This window comes from Callorhinus ursinus, unplaced genomic scaffold (genome assembly GCF_003265705.2).
Source record: "Callorhinus ursinus isolate GAN/ISIS: 27379988/994484 unplaced genomic scaffold, GSC_fseal_2.0 scaffold86, whole genome shotgun sequence".
Taxonomy (NCBI): domain Eukaryota; kingdom Metazoa; phylum Chordata; class Mammalia; order Carnivora; family Otariidae; genus Callorhinus; species Callorhinus ursinus.
The window spans coordinates 3,398,974-3,421,144 of NW_027397148.1; the positions used below are offsets into that span (position 1 = coordinate 3,398,974).

Here is a 22,171-nt window from a genome sequence, read left to right on the forward strand (position 1 = left end):
AATGTATAAAGAACTTATCAAACTCAACACCCAAAGAACAAATAATCTAATCAAGCAATTGGCAGAAGACATGAACAGCCATTTTTCCAAAGAAGACATCCAAATGGCCAACAGACACATGAAAAAGTGCTCAACATTGCTTGGCATCAGGGAAATCCAAATCAAAACCTCCATGAGATACCACCTCACACCAGTCAGAATGGCTAAAATTAACAAGTCAGGAAACGACAGATGCTGGCGGGGATGCGGAGAAAGGGGAACCCTCCTACACTGTTGGTGGGAATGCAAGCTGGTGCAACCACTCTGGAAAACAGTATGGAGGTTCCTCAAACAGTTGAAAATAGAGCTACCATACGATCCAGCAATTGCACTACTGGGTATTTACCACAAAGATGTAAATGTACGGATCCGAAGGGGTATGTGCACCCCAATGTTTATAGCAGCAATGTCCACAATAGCCAAACTGTGGAAAGAGCCAAGATGTCCATCGACAGATGAATGGGTAAAGAAGAGTTGGTATATATACACAATGGAATATTATGCAGCCATCAAAAGGAATGAGATCTTGCCATTTGCAACGACGTGGATGGAACTGGAGGGTGTTATGCTGAATGAAGTAAGTCAATCAGAGAAAGACATGTATCATATGACCTCACTGATATGAGGAATTCTTAATCTCAGGAAACCAACTGAGTGTTGCTGAGTGGTGGGGGGTGGGAGGCATGGGGTGGGTGGGTGGGTGATAGGCATAGGTAGCACTATGGTGAGCGCTGTGAATTGTGCAAGACTGTTGAATCACAGATCTGTACTTCTGAAACAAATAATGCAAGATATGTTAAGAAAAAAGAAAAAGAAGAAGATAGCAGGAGGGGAAGAATGAAGGGGAGTAAGTCGGAGGGGGAGATGAACCATGAGAAATGATGGACTGTGAAAAACAAACTGAGGGTTCTAGAGGGGGGTTGGGGGGATGGGTTAGCCTGGTGATGGGTATTAAGGAGGGCACGTTCTGCATGGAGCACTGGGTGTTATGCACAAACAATAAATCATGGAACACTACATCAAGAACTAATGATGTAATGTATGGTGATTAACATAACAATAAAAAATTTAAAAATAAATAAATAAGTTTAATTATGGCTGAAACAACTGAATTACGCACTAATACATAGGAGGCACCATTTATATTTTTTTAATTATTAGATATTCTTACCATACTCTTTGTCTTTGAAGTAATCTAGTATGTACAGAGGATTCCTTACAATTGGCTGAATGGACTCTAAGCACCAGAGGGACAATTAGGCTTTTCTTTTTTTTTTTAATCCTACACTGGTGTGCTGTTGTACCCGAAGAATATTCCATTATTTCACTTTTCTGTGTTTTTACATTTTAGGAAGTTCAGCCAGAACCTGGTTGCTCAGCTTTGGTACTTTGTGAAATGTGTTTACTTCGGGTTGTCTGCTTACCAAATCCGTTGTGGCTATCCAACGCGAGTCCTTGGAAACTTCCTCACCAAGAGCTATAATTATGTCAACCTCTTCTTGTTTCAAGGGTAAGGAAGGACACTCTGAATTGTCACAGTCACTGATGGAGGGGAGGCTGGCAATAGAAACGTATTTGGTTTCCTTGGGAAGAACAGGAGGGTGCAGAATGCTGACGTAGCAATATGGATCATCACGGAACTCTGAGCGATGTTTGGCAAAAGACAGATATGCCTCTTTAAATACCTTTCTCTGGATAATTGCCACACACCTGGCCAGTATATTGTTCTAGAATCAGACACATGGGTTAACTTTCTATTGCTGTATCCTGCATAATTACTGTGGTAATATTTCAGGATGAAAAATATGGATATGTGATCCTTAAGTATTAATATATTTCTGGGCACAGTGGAACAGAAATTTGGAATCTGGACTGTTTCAAAATACCTTTGGGATTTTGTGTTGACCATGAGTTCCTCCATTGATGAGGGCCATTTTATTCCACCTAGAGTCAACCTAAATATTTGCCACATGACTTGCTTGTTCCTGATAGTGAGTTAGCTACTCAAATGAAGCATATTGGCTCTTTGTGTGAGGATTTCTTTGGTAGTATCTCCTCTCTGTTCCCTTGGAATTTATACCACAGCATAAAAGGCCAGGCTGCTCATGGCACTGCTGGTTGCACTGTTGCACCAGACCTAGGGATGGTGACTTAGTCACAGAAGAGGTGTTGAGCATGCTCAGTGAGTCACTTAGTGTTGTTCTGTGGATGGCCTGATATTTCTTCCAGGGGTTGGATTAGCATTCACTTGGCAGAGCCGAGTGGCCTAGGGGAGAATTTCTGAGTGGTAACCCAAGCTGCTGTGAAGGCCCTGAGGTCCACCCAGGTTCTCCAGCCAGAGAGAAGCTCTGTGTTAGTCAAGAAACAAGGAATAATTAGCCAGCTAATTGAACATAATATAAATAAATAAATAAATATTTAAAAATAAAAAATAAAATTTCAATTTCAATTAAAAAAATAAACCCAAGGAATAGTCTCCATACCTAAGAGGAACCCAGGCCAACCCATTCCTAAATACAAGAAGATAAGCCAGAATCTTATTAAACTTAGGCACCTACTAAGTCCACCAGGTGTGGGCTCTACTGTGTGTGGTCAAATACATGTCCTGCTCCCTCTGACAGCTCTCATTTGCCCTCATCTTTCACGTACCAGCTATATAACTTTTCCTAGCTCATTCAGCAGCAAAACCCCAATGTTCTGTAATCCTCAGAGCAATAGATTCTCATAAGCAAATGTTTTAAAAAGTAAAATTATAGGGGTTTTTTTGCAGAAGAAATATAGAAAATCCTAAAGACCCAACCAGAAAACTGTTGGAAGTAATCAATGAATTCAGTGTAAAGTTGCAGGAAGTAAAATCAACATGCAGAAATCAGTGGTGTTTCCATATGCTAAAAACAAAATATCATGGAAAAAAAAAAAAAAACAAAGAAAGCTATCCCATTCACAACAGCACCAGCAACAATGAAATACTTAGAAATAAATCTAACCAAAAAGATTTGTACAATGAAAACTACAAACCTTTGTTGAGAAAAATTGGAGAGGACACCTTCAAACTTATTTAAAAAGGGAATCCTGGGGCGCCTGGGTGGCTCAGTTGGTTAAGAGTCTGCCTTCAGCTCAAGTCATGATCTCTGGGTTCTGGGATTGAGCTCCGCATTGTTCTCCCTGCTCAGTGGGGAGCCTGCTTCTCCCTCTGCTGCTCCCCTGCCCCTCCCCAAATGCTCCTGTTCTCTCTCTCACTCTCTCTCCCTCAAATAAATTAAAAAAAATTTTTTTAAGAATAAAAAATAAATAAAAAGGGAAACGTTAATTTGTTAAGACCATCAGCAAAAAGAAAAAAAATCAAAAAAGGGAATGGAAATATAATTTATACACTGACTCATGATGGAAAGAGATTGTAATTCCCAGTTGCATTTTACCATAAGGGTCACCCTGAGAATTAATTGTTCCTGAGTCATAGGGCTAACACAGTAGGGAACTACATGAGCTCCTGGGGTTGGGAGGGTGATGGGGGCCACCCCACAACTATCCATCTAACAAGATGTGGCTTCTGGCAGGTTCCGCCTCGTTCCCTTTTTGACTGAGCTGAGGGCTGTGATGGACTGGGTATGGACAGACACGACCTTGAGCCTCTCCAGCTGGATCTGTGTGGAGGACATCTATGCTCACATATTCATCCTGAAGTGTTGGCGGGAGTCTGAAAAAGTAAGCCAATAAAAATGCCTGATCCTTTTCTGTTTCCCTTCCATCGGGCTGGTTATAAGATTAGTGTGAACCTCTGCAAGTTTTGTGGCCAAACAAATGGGGGCAGGGGGCAAAAACGGTGAGGACCTATAAGTGTCCCATTGGTTTCCACCCCCTGGACTTGGGAATTTTGGACTCGCTGATGCCTTAGTCAGCAATAGCATCCAGATGTGTTCCCCTCTTGGCAAATGTATATTTTAGTTATTTTAAAAAGAAGAAATGATATATTGCTGTGTGACCCAATAATGCTTAAATGGCTCATTTGGGAGCAGAAGGGAATGTGGTATGGTAGAGAAAAGTGAGGTCAGGTGGCTTGGACTCAGGCTCACCCTCTGATTCACTCTTTGATGAGCGATGGGACAATATAACATCTTTGTGCAAAGGAATTTGAAGTGCAAATATTTGCTTATTCTGTTAGATTGACTATTAAGATTTGAATATGGATGAAATTACTGTTATTTATTGGATTTTTCAAAAGTTTAACATCTGAAACAGGAGTCTGTTGTATAATAGCAATAGGACCACTCAACAAGCATTAGCTGAGGTGGTATAAAGTGTCTTTTTTTTTTTCTCTTCTCGATAATACCCTCTTTGGAAAAGTTCCCTCTAGTCTATATATTTTCTAGTATGTTCTGTTGCTGCTTCTGGGAGTTTCAGCTTCACGGTCGGGGGCCTACTGACCTGTGGCCCCTGTGTTTATGGAGTTTGTCGGAGTGAAGCAAATAGGGCTGGCAGTAAACTTAAAATCAAAGAGCTTGTCCTGATTTTTTAAGGAGCAGAAAAGCTGTTAAAATGACAGAATATGAGAGATATGAGAGCTGTTCTAAGGGACTTTGAAGGTAACAGTCATGGTGCCAAAAGGTCTGGAAATCATGAAGAATGAAGAAGAATAAGAAAAACCAAGAATTATTCTGTCTGAAGTAGAAAAAAAATGGAAGGAGGCAAAAACAATAGCTCTTTGTAACTATTCGAAATACTGGGAAATAGAGGAAACATCTGAATTTATTTGTAAGACTCAAGATAACAGAGTTAAGACAGGTGGGCAAAAGCTCTGGTAAGTTTCAATGGCATATGAAGAATTTTCTAGCACTCAAAGCTACCCCATCACAGCTTGGCTACCTCAGGAGGTGTCCATGTACACATAGTGACACTAGGAGAACTCACATCCTGGACCCTTCGTGCTGGGAAGCGCGGGTCCTCCTCTAGCTCCAGGAGCTATTCATTCAGCAGTTACCTTATCAGTTGTCTATTGCTGCAGTCAAACAACCTCAAACATAGTGATCTATATAGATAGATAGATAGATAGATAGATAGATAGATAGATAGATAGATATTTTTTTTTTTTTGAGAGAAAGCACAGGGCAGGGAGGGGCAGAAGGTGAAGCAGAGAGAGAATCCCCAAGCAGGCTCCACACCAAGCACAGAGCCCAACACGGGGCTTTATCCCACAACCCTGAGATCATGACCTGAGCTGAAACCAAGAGTTGGACACTTAACCGACTGAACCACCCAGGCGTCCCAAACTTAGTGGCTTAAAAATGACAACCATTTCCTTTGCTCACAATTGTGCATGTGGGCAGTTGGGCTGGACACCACTGGTCACACTTGCCCAGGGTCATCCTGTGGCTGCCCTTTCAGAGGGACCAAGCACAGACAAGAGAAAAGCCAAGAGAGAATCAGTTCAAGAGAGAGGCAAGTTGAGAGGATAATTTCAGAATGGAGAGGATCTGAACCTCTATAGGTGTTAAGGAAAAGAATAGTAGAAAAAAGAAAAGCAAAAGTTTTTAGTATCAGAGCCAAAGGAAGAAGGTCCCAATGGGAACCAGGAGGAGGGGTGAGGGGGTGCTGGCAAGTGTGGAATCTGAGGCATGGGTGAACAAGTTAGTAGTGGGGGAGAGGAATGGCCATCCTACAGGAAAGCTGGAGAAAGATGGGCAGTGAACAAACACACACCACATAGCCCAGCTTCTCCATAAAATAGATGAGCTTCTATGCTGACAGCAAGGGAGAAGGACTGCATCCCAAGACCCAGGGCCTGTCCCCGGGGGCACTGGAAACTGAGGTACTACTTCCTCTGGACGAATGGGTGGGGAGCTCTTATGAGGGGGTTTCTGAGTCAGAGCTCACACGACTGCCACATGTTGATACAGGGCCACTTTTCATGGGAGCAGCTGTGTCGGCCCCATCTGTTGGCTCTTACAAGCCTTTCACTGCCTTTGAGCCAACACGTGCAACCTTCTTAATATCATAGTGAGGAGGTGACACCCATTGCCCGTCCTCCTTGTGCAGGCCAGTGTCGCTCTGCCCTACAACACTAGGCACTCCTGCCCACAAAAGGTTTACAATTATTGTTATTTTATCTTCAAGAAATAAAAAGCCTCCCAGGACCCTGAGATCATGACCTGAGTGGAAGGCAGATGCTTAACTGCCTGAGCCACCCAGGCGCCGGAGTATCAGCCTTCTAAATCACACGTGGTAGAACTTCCTGAGGAACTTAGGCATCTGGGAGGTCAGTGTCAAGGGAATCCAAGTGGACCTGGCACTCATTTCTACCCTGTCCCATTGGAGACTGAAACTTTACCAGTGACAATCTCTTGTCTGGTGTGAAGCAGAAGAGTAAGCTTCTTTTAACAGTACTTTTTCTTGGGGATTATTCAGAGTCGAATATGCTGTGCTCCAGGGGCTTTATGGATACACTTTATGAAGCCAGAACAGTTTCCTGAAAGGCAGAGTCTTGGCATATGAACACTCACAAACGCAGGCCACTCAGTCCTAGTCATAGTTTACTGTTTTTTCAAAGATTTTATTTATTTATCTCAGAGAGAGAGAGAGCAAGCATGAGCAGGGGGTAGAGGGAGAGGGAGAAGCAGACTCCCCAAGAGCAGGGAGTGCGATGTGGGGCTCGATCCCAGGACCTTGAGATCATGACCTGAGCTGAAGGCAGATGTTTAATGGACTGAGCCAGCCAGGTGCCCCCCCACACACACAACAGTTTTAAGGAGAAGGTCTCTCAGGTCCCATTGGTCCCCTCATGGTACCACTGTGGAGATGTGTTGGGAGCTCATTACAGCTTCACATCACTACCTAACTTCGTGCGGACAAGTTTGCTCTCCCTACTTCAGAGTGAGCAGAGCACAATCAGGCCTCAGTCAGGTCCTGTGGGAAGAGCACACGTCCTCCCCCTGCCTGTTTCTGGTGCCAGGAGCCTGAGCCCTGTGTGACTCATCTGTTGCAGAGATACCCACAGCCCCGGGGGCAGAAGAAGAAGAAAGTGGTGAAGTACGGCATGGGAGGCATGATCATCGTTCTGCTCATCTGCATTGTCTGGTTTCCCCTTCTCTTCATGTCCTTGATCAAATCTGTGGCGGGGGTCATCAACCAGCCCCTGGACGTCTCGGTCACAATTACCCTGGGAGGGTATCAGGTAACTGTTGTGTACCGCCCCCCAGGTCTGATGTCCCTGCCTGTGTCTTTCCTGACCACCAGCTACAGGATGTTCAGTTAGCTCTTGCGGCCAGATTCCCCCCTGCATTTTAACTGGTCAGCAAATATGTGACATATGAGATAAAGCACAGAAGACAATGAAAGGGTAGTTCTGTTCTGGTGTGGGGCACCGGAGTAATAACTTCAAAAAGAGATCCCTGAGGCCAGTTGCCATTGGGTACTCAGTGGGTGATGATATACTGTGTAAAGATTTCTCTTTTAACCCAGGATGCAGAGACGAGCCTCGGGAGTGTTGACATCACTGTTTCTTTGTTTTCCAGCCCATTTTCACAATGAGTGCCCAGCAAAGCCAGTTGAAAGTTATGGATCAGCCAAAGTTTAATAAATTTATGAAAGCTTTCTCTAGGGACACTGTAAGTAAATGCATATAGTAGATGTCTGTGAAGACATTTCACCTAGGTGAGCTTACTGCTTGTCATTTTATTCACTGTTCTGCCATGGCCTGTGGTGGTGGGAAGGACTCTTCAGGGATTACCAGTGGCCATTGGCCACTTGGATAATCTGAGACATTATGTCTGTATTGTTGGATATAAGTGTCAATAAACATAATTTTAATTCAGGACATTTTAATGTAAGCTCAACAGATGTAGGTCCTCTTTTATATTTTTAAATGTTTTTAATTATGGTAGATACTGATCCATTTGATCAGTAGATCTACTCTGAGAATCTATCTTCAGGGAGTAATTTAAAATACTGGAAAAGCTCTATGCAGGTACCTGCTTGTGATGGCATGCTCTGTATTGACAAAAGTTGGAAGCAACAGAGGGCTCAACAAGTAGGGACTGGTTGAATAAATTATGGCAAATGTATCGAGTGAATCTGATAGGCACTGGCTTCTCTAGGGTGGTCGACATGGGAGAAGGGGGCTACCACTTTTAATTTTATTTACATGCTATGCTGTCTGAATATTTTCCAAGCAACTTCTTTTGTAATACAAGGTAATCATTACAAAGACTATGCGTGGCATGCACATTTCTCAAGATAAAACATAAATGAAGAAGAATATATGCTATTATTTTTTAAATGATTTCCTACTGCATATAATGGTGATAATATTCTGTTGGCAAAGTTGTGGCTGATGTATTCTTTTCTCTCCATTGCAAACTTACAATAATATGATAAATTGATTTTTCATAATTAAAATTTGCTTTACAAATAATACTTTCTTATTTAAAGAAAATGATCAGGCAGACAGATGCTTAGCTCTTTTATGAAATTATCAGCCTATAATGCACGCTGCCCAAACTCATCTCAAGGGATATGCAGCTGTGAAGGTAGGACCACGATATTGTGGGTGAATTAAATTTGACTGTCTCATGAGAGAGAACACCCCAAGAGCTGATAAATTTCCTTCTTAGTGGGGAGGAAAAATGACACCAAATCCGTTGATTTTTCTTTATTAATTGGAATGATTCCATACCTATGCTGGTACTGAGATTGCTCTGTATGACTGGGGCTGCCCATCCCAATGCAGAAGGGAACAAAATAGTACCACGGAGCACCAAGGCCATCCACTGTAGAAACTGTCCTCCCAGAGAAGAAATCCTCTTTCTGTAGTCAGTTAAAAGGAAGAGTAATCACTTTATTTATTCATCACCATGTATATGGTCTAATTATGCATGTGTATTTGTGCACATACAGGGTGCTATGCAATTTCTGGAAAATTATGAAAAAGAAGACATAACAGTAGCAGAACTGGAAGGAAATTCAAATTCTTTGTGGACCATCAGCCCTCCCAGTAAGCAGAAAATGATAGAGGAACTCATGGACCCCAATAGTAGCTTCTCTGTTGTTTTTTCATGGAGTATTCAGAGGTAGTTACTGTCTTTCCATGTATGATTTCCCCCTTCCCCCCAATCCAAACTCGGGGTGGGGGTGGGAGGCTAGAAGGAAAGAAAAATTCAATTGATGTGGATTTTAGTTGACATGCTTTTTGATACTACAGCTAACCTTTGTGTTTATTAAATAATGATCTGCCTGGGAATCTGGCAAAAATAAGACCTTCTTAGTTTTCCTTTTTCCTACTAACTTCAGTCTCTAAAGAGAGGCTGGCAATGAGTTTTGAGGTAAAGTGAAAAGGAAAAGGGTAAGGACTTATAAAATGAAATAGTCTGATGACTGTAAGATTTCCCTGAAAGGGTGAATTTTGGTCTTATGAAGAAATGAAGAACTTGCAGCCTTGGAAACCGCAATTCTCATTACATCCCCCCAACATGGGGAAACCCTAACAGATCTTTTCTCCATGCGTGGTGTGTGAGAGCAGCCTGGCAGCCCCAAGAGGGGGAAAGCTGAGACTCCTTCTCACCCAACCTGAGCCAATGGCCAGCATGCAGCCACTACTTTGCTCTTTTGTTTTTTTTTTTTAAGTTTTTATTTAAATTCCAGTTAACATACAGTGTGATATTAGTTTCAGATGTACAATATAGTGATTCTAGCACTTCCATACAACACCGGGTGCTCATCACAAGTGCCCTAATCCTTAATCCCGTCACCTATTTCACCCATCCCCCACCCACCTCCCCTCTGATAACCAACAATTTGCTCTCTGTAGTTAACAGTCTGTTCCTTGGTTTGCCTCCTTCTCACTTTTTTTTTCACCTTTGCTCATTTGTTTTGTTTCTTAAATTCCACAGATGAGTGAAATCATATGGTATTTGTCTTTCTCTGACTGACTTGTTTTGCTTAACATAATACTCTCTAGCTTTATCCACATCTTTGCAAATGACCAGATTTCATTCTTTTTGGTGGCTGAGTAATATCTATATCTATACACACACACCACATCTTCCTTATCCATTCCTAAGAGCATGTCTTAGGAAAATTTCCTGCATTCAAAAACCCATCGTGTTAGTGAAGCACTTGAGGAACCTCGACACGATAAAATAGTTGAAAGGCTTGGTGTTTGTTTGTTTGTTTGTTATCACAGTCTTGTGGTTCAGGATTCTATGCAAGCTTATTTGGGAAGTCAAGTGATAGGTGCATTTGGGTCCATGATTCCTGGCTTCTAGAATCATGATAGGGACCTAAGAAAGCTTCTCCAATCTAAAATGAATTTCCAAGGAAATAGTAAAGAAAGATTTCAAAGGGGGGCTGTTCAGAATTGAAAGAACTCCTTCCTGAATCTTATTTTCTCCTTTAGAATTTACATCCCAAGTTCCTCACATGAAATTCTAGACTGCCAAAAATTTATTTTTTAGCCTTTTCTTTGAAGAGCTACCAAAAAATTAACAACATTAAAGATCAACTTTTGATTGAACATTCTTTTAAAAACATGCATTCTATTAGTCACCATGGAGACTAACCTCATTGGATTAATATAAAGAGTGTTGCAGAAATTCATACCAGAGCCTCAAGACGGTTTCTCTTTTAGTCAGCAGACAGCCTCCTCACCTGCCATCTGTTTTAAAGGTGTTTGTGACCTCCCTGGGGTTTACTAACTTGGTTGTCTAAGAAGCTGGACGTAAAGGTGAGGTGGACAGAAAAGGTTGGGGTTGACAGTTGTGGACCCAATGAAGACTTGGTGAGATTAATAAAATGAAGAGTCAGATGAATTTTTGAATCTCTCTTCCAGACTTCTGAATAATCACTGACATCGAGCCCTTTTATCTTTCCTCACAGAAACATGAGTCTGGGTGCAAAAGCAGAAATAGCAACGGATAAGCTTTCTTTTCCTCTTAAAAATATTACACGTAAGAATATAGCTAAAATGATAGCTGGCAACAACACAGAAAGTTCAAGAACACCAGTGTAAGTGATTCCTCCTGTTAATTAGCTTTAATAGATGGCTATATCTAGTACAAAATCTCCATTTGCAAATTCACATATGCAAGAAATGCAACTTTCTCCATTCTTCAGTAACTCAAGGGAACTCTACTTGGAAGCCTCGCTGTGTTGCATTAAAGCAGCTCTGTCTTCCTACCCTCTCACTCTCACTCTCTGTCCGCCTATAGGCCCGGGAGTCCTGATCTTGTCTCTGGGTAGCAAACCTTGTTCTCATCTAAGCTGATTATCTAACCATAATCAGCAAAAGCCAGGGAAAGACCCCGGGAGACCCTCCTTCTACTATTACTCCTGACTTGGGCTCATTGAATGCCTGGCTAATGGATGGGGGATGTGGGGAAGACAAGGGGTAAAAGGAAATTTGGGCGGGGGGGGGGACTCTATCTTAATATATTATCCTGCCATATAAGTACTCCACTTCAAACAAATCCAAGCTGGGATGTTAGATTCTAATATGAGAACTAGTAGGAGGAGGGGGAAATGCTATGGGTGCAAAACTGCTAAATGACGTTCACCAGCCAGTGTCTAGTTCTAACCTCCAGTCTGTGCTGGCCCCACTTTGATGTGTTGAGTATAAGAACAGCCATGATATAGTCCTCACATGTGTTCCCTAAGACAGCCTTTTTTAATCACTAAAGTTGAAGGAACCTCAAAGATTGTCAGATCTTCCCCCATCATTTCCCCATGAGAGAACAGACCTAGAGGGACAGAGTGACCTGCGCATGTTACTCAGTTTGTCCTCAGCAGAGGGAGGGACAGGTCCAGGCCACCAGTTGTCTCCTTGGGCCTCACTCCTGGCACTAGATAGATTCATGCAGTCTGCTTGATTATAGATACACTTATGTATCTCCATAGAGTAAGGACTTAGATGCCAGCACGAAAGACAGCTCCTGGCTTCAGAAATGGTCGCAGATGTGGGAAATCTCTGTAGCGGTTTTTAAGGCATTAACTAGCTCATGTACAGAGTTTACCTAAGTATTCGAATAGAACAACTGAATTTGTTTGGCTTCAGAAATTTCTGATTATAATGGAACCCAGAAATTGTGATGACATCACATTGCGTAGAAGTATAAAGACTCACCATCATTTATTTGAGATGAGGTCAAAAATAGCAACAAAAAATCAGTTTTACGTGGATAAAACAACTAAAACTCTATTACTCTCCCCCCTTTTTTTCTTAACACACAGGACTATAGAGAAGATCTACCCATATTATGTGAAAGCACCTAGTGATTCGAACTCAAAACCCATAAAGCAACTTTTGTCTGGTAAGGATGAGAAGGAATTGTTTCAGAACTTTTTAAAATCCTTTTATTCAGTGTCTACAGTTTGCATTCTCAGCCTTTCTCAAGCTGCTTTCCAGTTTTCTTTCCCTGTGAGACACGGCTTACAGGAAGCATGAGACTCCCAGCTGCAGTCACCAGCCAGAAGGATCCAATCAGGCACCAGCAGCCATATTCTTCATGGTTTTCATTGATATAGGACATGATTGGCTTAAATCCACATTTAGCAGCTTTGGTTACTGATTCATCAGTCTGTTTACTTGTTTCTATTAGCATCCATCTCTTTGGCAGAAAATGGCCTTATGCAATATTAAATATGAAAGCCCCACAATAAGAATAATAAAAATGGAGGAGGAAATCTACTTGATTCAGCCCAAGGATGGTTAAGTATCAATGTTAGTCTCTAGGGACTGTGTTTACCCAAAACAACAGTGATGGTAGGATGTTGACGTTTGGGGATTCTTAAGCATTAATTACTAAGCATTGTTTGACTTCATCAATTGCCTGGATCAGAGCAGATGTGTACATGTGATAAAGGTAGAAGGACAAAGCAGTTTTATCCAAATCATGTTCACTCCTTTGTCAATGTGGGTCGCTCATGGTCACCAGGCAGTGCCTCAGGCACCGGAGACCAGGCTCCAGTAGTCTGATGAGATGTAAGTAAACAACTGGAAGCCCCCATTGAGATCACCAGAAGTAGAGGCAGGATAGAGGTTTGGAAGACAAGCATGGGTGGGTCCTACATCTCTATGCTTTTCTTCCTCAACAGTCAAAAATACGTATGTCTTACACGGTAATTGTGAGATGCATTGAGAACTTTGGTATTTCCCTTTCAGTCCAAATAGTTCTAGAAATGCTTAGTCCAAGAGCACAGATTGCTCAACCATGAGTCATTCCCTCTGACATGCTTCTGTCCCTCAGTGGGCCCTTCACAGCTGCTGCACCTCATCAGATGATCCCGCAAGCCTGCTAGGGCACTCCTTCAGCTGCCTCCCTGTCCCTGGTAATGGGTCTCAAATTTTCACCAGTGCCCCCCCTTCCTTTCAGCTTCAGGAAGATGGGGCTCCTCCCTCCAGGGTCAGCCTCACTTTGTGCCCAGATTCCCAGCCCCTCCCCACCCTTATTTTCCCCTTTCTCAGCCACATGTTCTGTGCTCTGCAAACACAGGCCTATTGGCTGTGAGTCATTTGAGGTCCAGCCAATGACTTCTTGCCCAGACCACATGGTCTTGGTGCTCTTGGGTCCTGCCAACCCCACAGCTTCTCTGATGATCTTTACCGAGTTATGTCTGATCTTTAGCATAGGTTGGTGGCTATCACCAATCTATAAAGGAGGAAACTGAGGCTCAGGGTGTGAATTACTCAGCAGTGGTTATACAGCCAGTATGTGAACAAACTAGATTCAAACCTGGGCCAGATGTTCCCTCTCAGAACTCTCTAGACTTCAGAACCAAGATTCTTTTTGTTCCTGAGCATTCTGGGTGGTTCACATTTGTCCTGGGTAAGGGTTTCTTTATCTTTACCAGTTTCCTGCCTCACTCTCCATCAGTCCATACATCCACCCATCCACCCATCCATCCATCCATCCATCCATCAAATAGACATTCATTTAGACATGTCTAAAGGCACTGTTCCAGATTCCTCTGATCCAGGAATTTAGCAGGAAATAATGCAGACACAGCCCCTGCCCTCACAGTCCACCACCAGGACTCTCAACGGAGGCCCTATTATCATTGACAGGGGTGGTATTTTCTTAGAAAGACTTGCTCAGAGAACTCCCAAGCTTTTTTCCACCCTTTTCCTATTCTTTTATATTGACTCTGTGCTCCAACAAAAGCAATCATTAATCACACATCATGGATTTTCAGAACTTTACTGAGCTTCATGCCACCAAGCCTTCCTGAACTAGCCTCCTCTCCCCCTCCATCTCCACTTACTGAAGTTCTCACTCTGCAAAACTCAACTCAGAAGCCATCTCCTCTGCGAAGCCCTCCTGGATCCTACCAAGCAGATGTAGTCTCCCCATGCTAACAGCCTCATTGGTGCAGGTCCTATAGTGGTTGCCACATGCCCATTAAGTCCCACTTGTATACATGGCCTGTTCCTGTTGAGATATGGAATCATGCTGTACTCAACTTTGTAACCCTTATCACCTGACAGGGTGTCTTCCTCCTCAAAGACATGCAATAAATGCTGGTAACAAGATTGAATTAGTCAATTGACTAAAAAGTCAGTGATTTGGGTTTTTAAATGTCTAACTAGTTGTTTGGAATTATCAGCAAAGACACTCAGGTGATGGGTCTTCCCTCTCTCCTGTGATGTGTCTGCCATACTCACTCAGCAGCAGTGAGCTACTTGTCTTGTGACAAGGAGAAACTTTATGTACACCTAGGGCCCACTTTTCTTTCTCCACTCACATTGTTACCATGTCCCTGTGTCCTACTTATCCTGGCAGCATACGTTATGGACAGTAGTAACTAGGTTTTGCCATCTGAGGACTGTTTATGTGCATTAAATCCTAATAGTCTCATGCTAACTTGAATTCATTTTTCTCCTCTTCCAGAAAATAATTTCATGAATATCACCATCATTTTGTCCAGAGACAATACAACTAAATCTAACAGTGAGTGGTGGGTTCTCAACCTTACTGGCAATAGAATATTCAATCAGCATGCCCAGGCCTTGGAACTGGTGGTCTTCAATGACAAAGTCAGCCCCCCAAGTCTGGGGTTCTTGGCTGGCTACGGGTAAGAACTTATTTTACAGTCAACAGTTACAAGAGTCTACTTCTGTATCATATAAAGTTGAGGATGGGAAGCCTTGTATCTTCCTAGAATCCTTGAACTTAATAGCTGCAACGTTAAAATTCATAGGTCACTGGCCCATCATTTTAAAAAATGAAGAGAAGTCAAAATGCCTGATGTCAGTAACACCCTTAAGGACAGGTCTAGAAGTCCTATGTCCAGTTTCTTCACTCTACACCCTTCCTGTTATGTTTGAGGCCACTAAGTGTTTAAACATAAAAATTGATGTAAGGTTACCTCTTTCCTGTTTAGATTGTCTTCTGACCTTAGCAGACATGGCCTCAGTCAGACGTCGCAGTTTGGGACATGGTCCGATGTCCAGAATGGCCTGAAGCTACTGTTTCACAGTTTTCTGATCCTTAAATGCTAGGACACATATATCCCCAACAAGACAAGAACGTCTGTTAAAAAATAATTGTCTATGCAAAATTGTATTTATAAAAATAAAGAGCTAGGTGCAGAAAAATGTACATAGTACAATGGCATTTCTACCAAATATAGTATGTGGTTTCTTTATATAATATATGCAGTAAAACTACCTGAAGTTCATCCATGAAACTGTTAACACTGGTCATTTCCAGAATTGGGATTTTTTTTTTTAATTTTCATTTTTTAAGTCTTATAGGTTCTGTAAGGGAAAAACTTTAAGCTTTGATAAGTTTATCATGTCTTCATGGAATTGGAGGGAAATACTGTTTGTTTTTTTTTCTCTTAGATGTGTTCTATTAACTGTATTTAACTGGTAGATACAATTTCTACTTTTTTTTTTCAGTATCATGGGATTATATGCTTCAGTTGTCCTTGTGATTGGGAAGTTTGTCCGTGAATTCTTCAGTGGGATTTCTCACTCCATCATGTTTGAAGAGCTTCCAAATGTGGATCGAATCCTGAAGTTGTGCACAGATATTTTTTTAGTTCGAGAGACAGGGGAACTGGAATTAGAGGAAGATCTCTATGCCAAATTAATATTCCTGTACCGCTCACCAGAAACCATGATCAAATGGACTAGAGAAAAAACAAATTGATACTTTAAGACACAGACTGCAAATCAAGTTAACATTTGAATTTTTAAAAAAGCACAATATTCTCATAAGAGCTAAGCATTTCTAGTTGGACGGAAATGGTTTCTCTTCTGACAGGTGTTCAAAAGGAGCTGACTTCCTTTTGCAATCTAAGCTACCTTGCAAATGAAGGCGCTGTTGAAAAAGTTATTTGTAATTCCATTTCTCCAAAAATCAGGGCTACTTGTTTTATGTTTTAGTCAACAGTGTCTTGCATTCTGATTGACTATGCAAAGGAGTCATTTATGGGTCTCTTCCCTCAGAGAAACAGGAGAGAAGAAGAAGGAAGAAAGAAAGACGCCCATGTTTTTCTGCGCAGGGACCTGAAGAGATCCTATAATGGCAAACGCTGTGCTCTGTCACCACGGGGAAGCTGCTGTGAGGAGAACAGATGGCCTCAGCACACCCGAAAATATGCAACAGCAATAGGAGGCTGAAACTCCTGAATGGATTTCTAGGGGGAAACAAGAAAGGGAGCCAAAGACCCATGAAGATACCAGAGGAAGGATAAGCCTCGTTCTAAGCAAAAAGTTAACATTAGTGACACTCTTACTGCCTTATCTTAACTAAGACTAATAAAAAAATCTTTCCACTAAACACCAGTGACTTCTCAGGAAAAAAACAAAACAAAACAGCAAAACAAATATGTGGACACCGACTGTTGAGGCCCAGCTCGTGACTCGCTTCAGTGGTGGTGGCTGTTCTGCTTCAGAGTTACTGCTCCTCGTCAGACACAGGCTCCAGGTAGAAGGATCAAAATGGTGCCCAGCTGGGTGTGGAATGAATACTCTGACTTTGTAACTCTTTACTAACTGAGGTCATGAATGCTCTTCTACCTTTCCCCATCCCTCACACGCTTTTTCCCATTTCAATGATTTAAGGCAATGATGTTTTCCAGTATGTGACATTTTCCTTCCTGTTTTTCAGGTATATCAAAAGTTTACATATTCCAATTCACATTTTTACATCTGAGACGGGTTTTTTAAGTTCATAATTATGAAAGAAATATGTATATTGAGCTTGGGGAAATAAAAAATGGCCTTTTCTTAAATTATTATTATTGGTAATACAACCTCTTCATTAAATAACAATGTAGCATGAAAATTTATGATTGAAATGTAGTTTTCATTCCGTATTAAAATACAGTTTGTGAGGAATCATCGAATGGACTAGAATACATCAAAAACATGATCCTATGTAGTTTGGGTTCAGGACTGACTTAAAATAAAGCACATCTTGCAAAGTCATTTCAAGAATATTCTTCATTCTGCCTCTTTTGCATTAAGTAGGAAAAATGATTGTTTTCAATACTATGTACAAAGTGTTTAAAAAAATCAACTGAGAGAAGAATTCACTTCTTTTTGGATTTGCCTTTCTCATGCAAATAATAAGATTATATTATTCTATGTGAATAATATAAACAGGACACAACTGGTAACAAATTAATTTCCAAAAGTGACAGTGAATATGGAGCTGTTCAGTGTCTTCTAGAAAACTAGTGCATATTTGTTCTTCAAACGTGAAAGCCAACATACTTCCACACTTCGGAAGTCAACTCCTCCAGTCATCATAGCAATAAACTCAGACTACTTAGGGGAACTCTTTGGACCACTTTCTGATTTCCCAACAACAGCAAGAATCACTGTGCATATTTTCTGGTTGTGAATTCTTTCTTTTAAAGATGTCAACTCAAGGGGCGCCTGGGTGGCTCAGTCCATTAAGCGGCTGCCTTCGGCTCAGGTCATGATCCTGGGGTCTTGGGATCGAGCCCCACATCCGGCTCCCTGCTCAGCGGAGAGCTGTTTCTCCCTCTCCATCTGCCTGCCACTCTGCCTGCTTGTGCTCTCTCTCTCTCTCTGTCAAATAAATAAATAAAAATCTTTAAAAAAATTAAAAATAAAAAAATAAAAATAAAAATAAAAATAAAGATGTCAACTCAAGGGAATTTCCAGAGAACGTGTTATGACACATTTAGGAAAGAGGAGAAGTAGGCAAAGCTCCTGAAAAGAAAGTGTAAAGTCAAAGTATACCAGAATGGTAATGTTCCTCAAGAGAACAATTTCCAAGGTTCAAGAAAAAGCTTCCCCATGTGTCAGAGGGGGAAATGTCAAAGGAAATTTAAAAGATAGAAATAAAGAAATGTAGAAGGGAAGTGCTTCTTCCAGGGAGGGCTGTGGAGCATAGAGTGGAAATGGCAGATAGTGAAGAGGTCTTCCAGTGCTGGCCTGGCCACCATGGGGCAGGGGACCCCCAGGCCAGCAGGTCACTTCCCCGTTCAGCCTCGTGTATCCGACAACATTAAGGGGTCGTTCTACAGTACACAGCCACATTCTAAGCCCTGGCCCAGTAGATGCTCCTTGTGAGAGCGGCCTGCCACCTTAGATTGGGTTCTCTGGAGATAGCCTCTGAAATGAACAGCCACCAAGGACATTTGGGCCGTGGTCCCAGGAGTTAGAGTGGTCAGCGAGGAAGGCAGGATCAGGCAGAGGGACAGCGGCCCCACCGTGCAGCTGCAGATGAGCTCTGGTCACAGCTGCTGCATTTACCTCTTTACTCTTCAGTCTGGGTGTGCAGCACTGAGTCCCCCAGGGACCCCTGAGCACCAGCACATTCCTCCCACCCCCACTGTACAGCCCTGGCCCTCCCCTCTCTGGTGGCCTGGGCCAGTTACCCCTGTCCATAAGGTGACCCTGTGCATAAGGTGATCCCATCTATAAGGTGGGGTGACCCTGTCCCTTGCCAGAACTCTCTTATTGTCCTTTTGTTTAATTATCCTTTCTAAAATAATTATTTTCATTTTTCACTAGTTTTCAAATCCTGATTTCTATTGTTCTTTAATATTGTCTGTTATTTTCTTAATCTATTCTAGTTCGTCTTGAAATCTTGGGTTATAGTTTCTACCCATTTTGCGGAGATGTCTTTCTGGTAAACTGTTTTTGTCTCTAAGGACCTGATCCTGTTCTTACTCTTTTTTACTGATAAGAATTTGATACTGTATTTAAGCGCAGCCCCTTTCTGTGGCTCCTGTGTGTGTGACCTTAGTTCCCTAACTTTTGGGTAGGGGGATGGCTCCTTTAGCTCCTTGACTCTGGAGCCCACGGTTCTGGAGTGTCCACAAATGCGCCCTCCCTTCTGAGGCCCCTGGCACTGCTCTCCCCACCCACCCTCCAAGGGCCTCTCTCCCCAGTTGTACCTGTTCTGCCCCCTCTATTCCAAGCAGTGTCCCCGCGTTGTGGGGCCTGGTGCTGAGAGGCAGTTTCAATCAGTTCTTTTTGAGAGTTTGCAGGCCCAGCCTGCCTGGCTCCTTCAGCCCCTGCTGCTGACCCCCTGCCTTCACCCCAGAATGAGGACTTGCGCAATTCCCTCCCAGGGTGCCCAGGGATCATCAGTGTTGCCATGACGGGCTCTTGATCCAGCTCCACCAGAGGATCTATTGCTTCTCTCCTCTGCCTCCTGCATCAGGGATGCTCCACACACGTCTTGCTGATATCGTGAAGTCGGTGGGGTTTGTCCTTGCTGGCCTCGTTTTGGAGGGAGCAGGGAAGGTAAAGAGTGACTGAGGAGGCACCAGACACCAGGCTTCTCGTGCCTTTACCTACCCTAATTCCTCTAAACAGAGCCTGTCAACACAGTATTCACCAAGGAAGAAAACATTTAATTTCCCAGCTAGGGATAACAGCCTGACATCTCATTGGCCTGCTTACATGAATTATTCGGCAGAAAGTTGCATTTGAACACTCAGTGTGCACAAGTGACTGGTTCTCAGGATCCTACATTGTTGGGAGTAAGAGGTATTTTTTAAAAAATAAGATATTTTTAATTGTTTTAAGTCATAGATATCTGTGGTTATGTTCACACGTATTTTTATTTTTTTTTTAATTTTTTATTGTTATGTTAATCACCATACATTACATCATTAGTTTTTGATGGAGTGTTCCATGATTCATTGCTTGTGCATAACACCCAGTGCTCCACGCAGAATGTGCCGTCTTTAATACCCTTCACGAGGCTAACCCATCCCCCCACCCCCTCCATTCTAGAACATTCAGTTTGTTTTTCAGAGTCCATCATTTCTCATGGTTCATCTCCCCCTCCGACTTACTCCCCTTCATTCTTCCCCTCCTGCTATCTTCTTCTTTTTCTTTTTTCTTAACATATGTTGCATGATTTGTTTCAGAAGTACAGATCTGTGATTCAACAGTCTTGCACAATTCACAGCGCTCACCATAGCACATACCCTCCCCAATGACTATCACCCACCCACCCCATCCCTCCCACCCCCCACCACTCCAGCCACACTGAGTTTCTTTCCTGAGATTAAGAATTCCTCATATCAGATACCACCTCACACCCGTCAGAATGGCTAAAATTAACAAGTCAGGGAACGACAGATGTTGGTGGGGATGTGGAGAAAGGGGAACCCTCCTACACTGTTGGTGGGAATGCAAGCTGGTGCAACCCCTCTGGAAAACCGTATGGAGGTTCCTCAAACAGTTGAAATTAGAGCTACCGTTCGATCCAGCAATTGCACTACTGGGTATTTACCACAAAGATACAAATGTAGGGACCCGAAGGGGTACGTGTACCCCAAAGTTTATAGCAGCAATGTCCACAATAGCCAAACTGTGGAAAGAGCCAAGATGCCCATCGACAGATGAATGGATAAAGAAGATGTGGTATATATACACAATGGAATATTATGCAGCCATCAAAAGGAATGAGATCTTGCCATTTGCAACGACGTGGATGGAACTGGAGGGTGTTATGCTGAGTGAAATAAGTCAATCAGAGAAAAACATGTATCACATGACCTCACTGATATGAGGAATTCTTAATCTCAGGAAACAAACTGAGGGTTACTGGAGTGGTTGGGGGTGGGAGGGATGGGGTGGCTGGGTGATAGACATTGGGGAGGGTATGTGCTATGGTGAGCGCTGTGAATTGTGCAAGACTGTTGAATCACAGATCTGTACTTCTGAAACAAATAACGCAACATATTTTAAGAAAAAAGAAAAAGAAGAAGATAACAGGAGAAGAAGAAAAGGGGAGTATGTCAGAGGGGGAGACGAACCATGAGAGATGATGGACTCTGAAAAACAAACTGAGGGTTCTAGAGGGGAGGGGGGGAGGGGGATGGGTTAGCCTGGTGATGGGTATTGAGGAGGGCACATTCTGCATGGAGCACTGGGTGTTATGAACAAACAATGAATCATGGAACACTGCACCAAAAACTAATGATGTAATATATGGTGATTAACATAACAATAAAAAAATTTAAAAAAAAAAGAATTCCTCATATCAGTGGGGTCATATGATACATGTCTTTCTCTGATTGACTTATTTCACTCAGCATAACACCCTCTAGTTCCAGCCACGTCATTGCAAATGGCAAGATCTCATTCCTCTTGATGGTTGCATAATATTCCATTGTGTATATATACCACTTCTTCTTTATCCATTCATCTGTCGATGGACATCTTGGCTCTTTCCACAGTTTGGCTATTGTGGACATTGCTGCTATAAACATTGGGGTGCACGTACCCCTTCGGGTCCCTACATTTGTATCTTTGTGGTAAATACCCAGTAGTGCAATTGCTGGATCGTATGGTAGCTCTATTTTCAACTGTTTGAGGAACCTCCATACGGTTTTCCAGAGGGGTTGCACCAGCTTGCATTCCCACCAACAGTGTAGGAGGGTTCCCCTTTCTCCACATCCCCACCAGCATCTGTCGTTTCCTGACTTGTTAATTTTAGCCATTCTGATGGGTGTGAGGTCGGATCTCATTGAGGTTTTGATTTGGATTTCCCTGATGCCGAGCAATGTTGAGCACTTTTTCATGTGTCTGTTGGCCATTTGGATGTCTTCCTTGGAAAAATGTCTGTTCATGTCTTCTGCCCATTTCTTGTTTGGATTATTTGTTCTTTGGGTGTTGAGTTTGATAAGTTCTTTATACATT

The 22,171-nt window shown here is 42.4% G+C and overlaps 1 protein-coding gene and 1 long non-coding RNA gene across 3 annotated transcripts in view; one reads left to right on the forward strand and one right to left on the reverse strand.

The window, feature by feature from the left end:
• Positions 1–17,395, forward strand: part of PIEZO2 (piezo type mechanosensitive ion channel component 2) — a 541,878-nt gene extending 524,483 nt beyond the window's left edge. Inside the window, exons 46-54 of the mRNA XM_073888032.1 lie at positions 1,391–1,549; positions 3,597–3,744; positions 7,019–7,207; positions 7,548–7,640; positions 8,929–9,101; positions 10,906–11,034; positions 12,256–12,335; positions 14,913–15,096; positions 15,926–17,395. Coding sequence (XP_073744133.1) covers positions 1,391–1,549; positions 3,597–3,744; positions 7,019–7,207; positions 7,548–7,640; positions 8,929–9,101; positions 10,906–11,034; positions 12,256–12,335; positions 14,913–15,096; positions 15,926–16,178 — 1,408 coding nt within the window. The 3' untranslated portion in view covers positions 16,179–17,395. The remainder of the gene's footprint in view (positions 1–1,390; positions 1,550–3,596; positions 3,745–7,018; positions 7,208–7,547; positions 7,641–8,928; positions 9,102–10,905; positions 11,035–12,255; positions 12,336–14,912; positions 15,097–15,925) is intronic.
• The window catches only part of LOC141371676 (uncharacterized), a 66,020-nt gene that overhangs the window by 22,447 nt on the left and 21,402 nt on the right, over positions 1–22,171 (reverse strand). Inside the window, exon 3 of one of the 2 annotated variants that reach the window (XR_012376797.1) lies at positions 16,042–16,158. The exons of the other annotated variant lie outside the window; for it this stretch is intronic. This is a non-coding gene — a long non-coding RNA (uncharacterized lncRNA). Of the gene's footprint in view, positions 1–16,041; positions 16,159–22,171 lie in introns of those variants that run through there. 2 annotated transcript variants of the gene reach the window in all.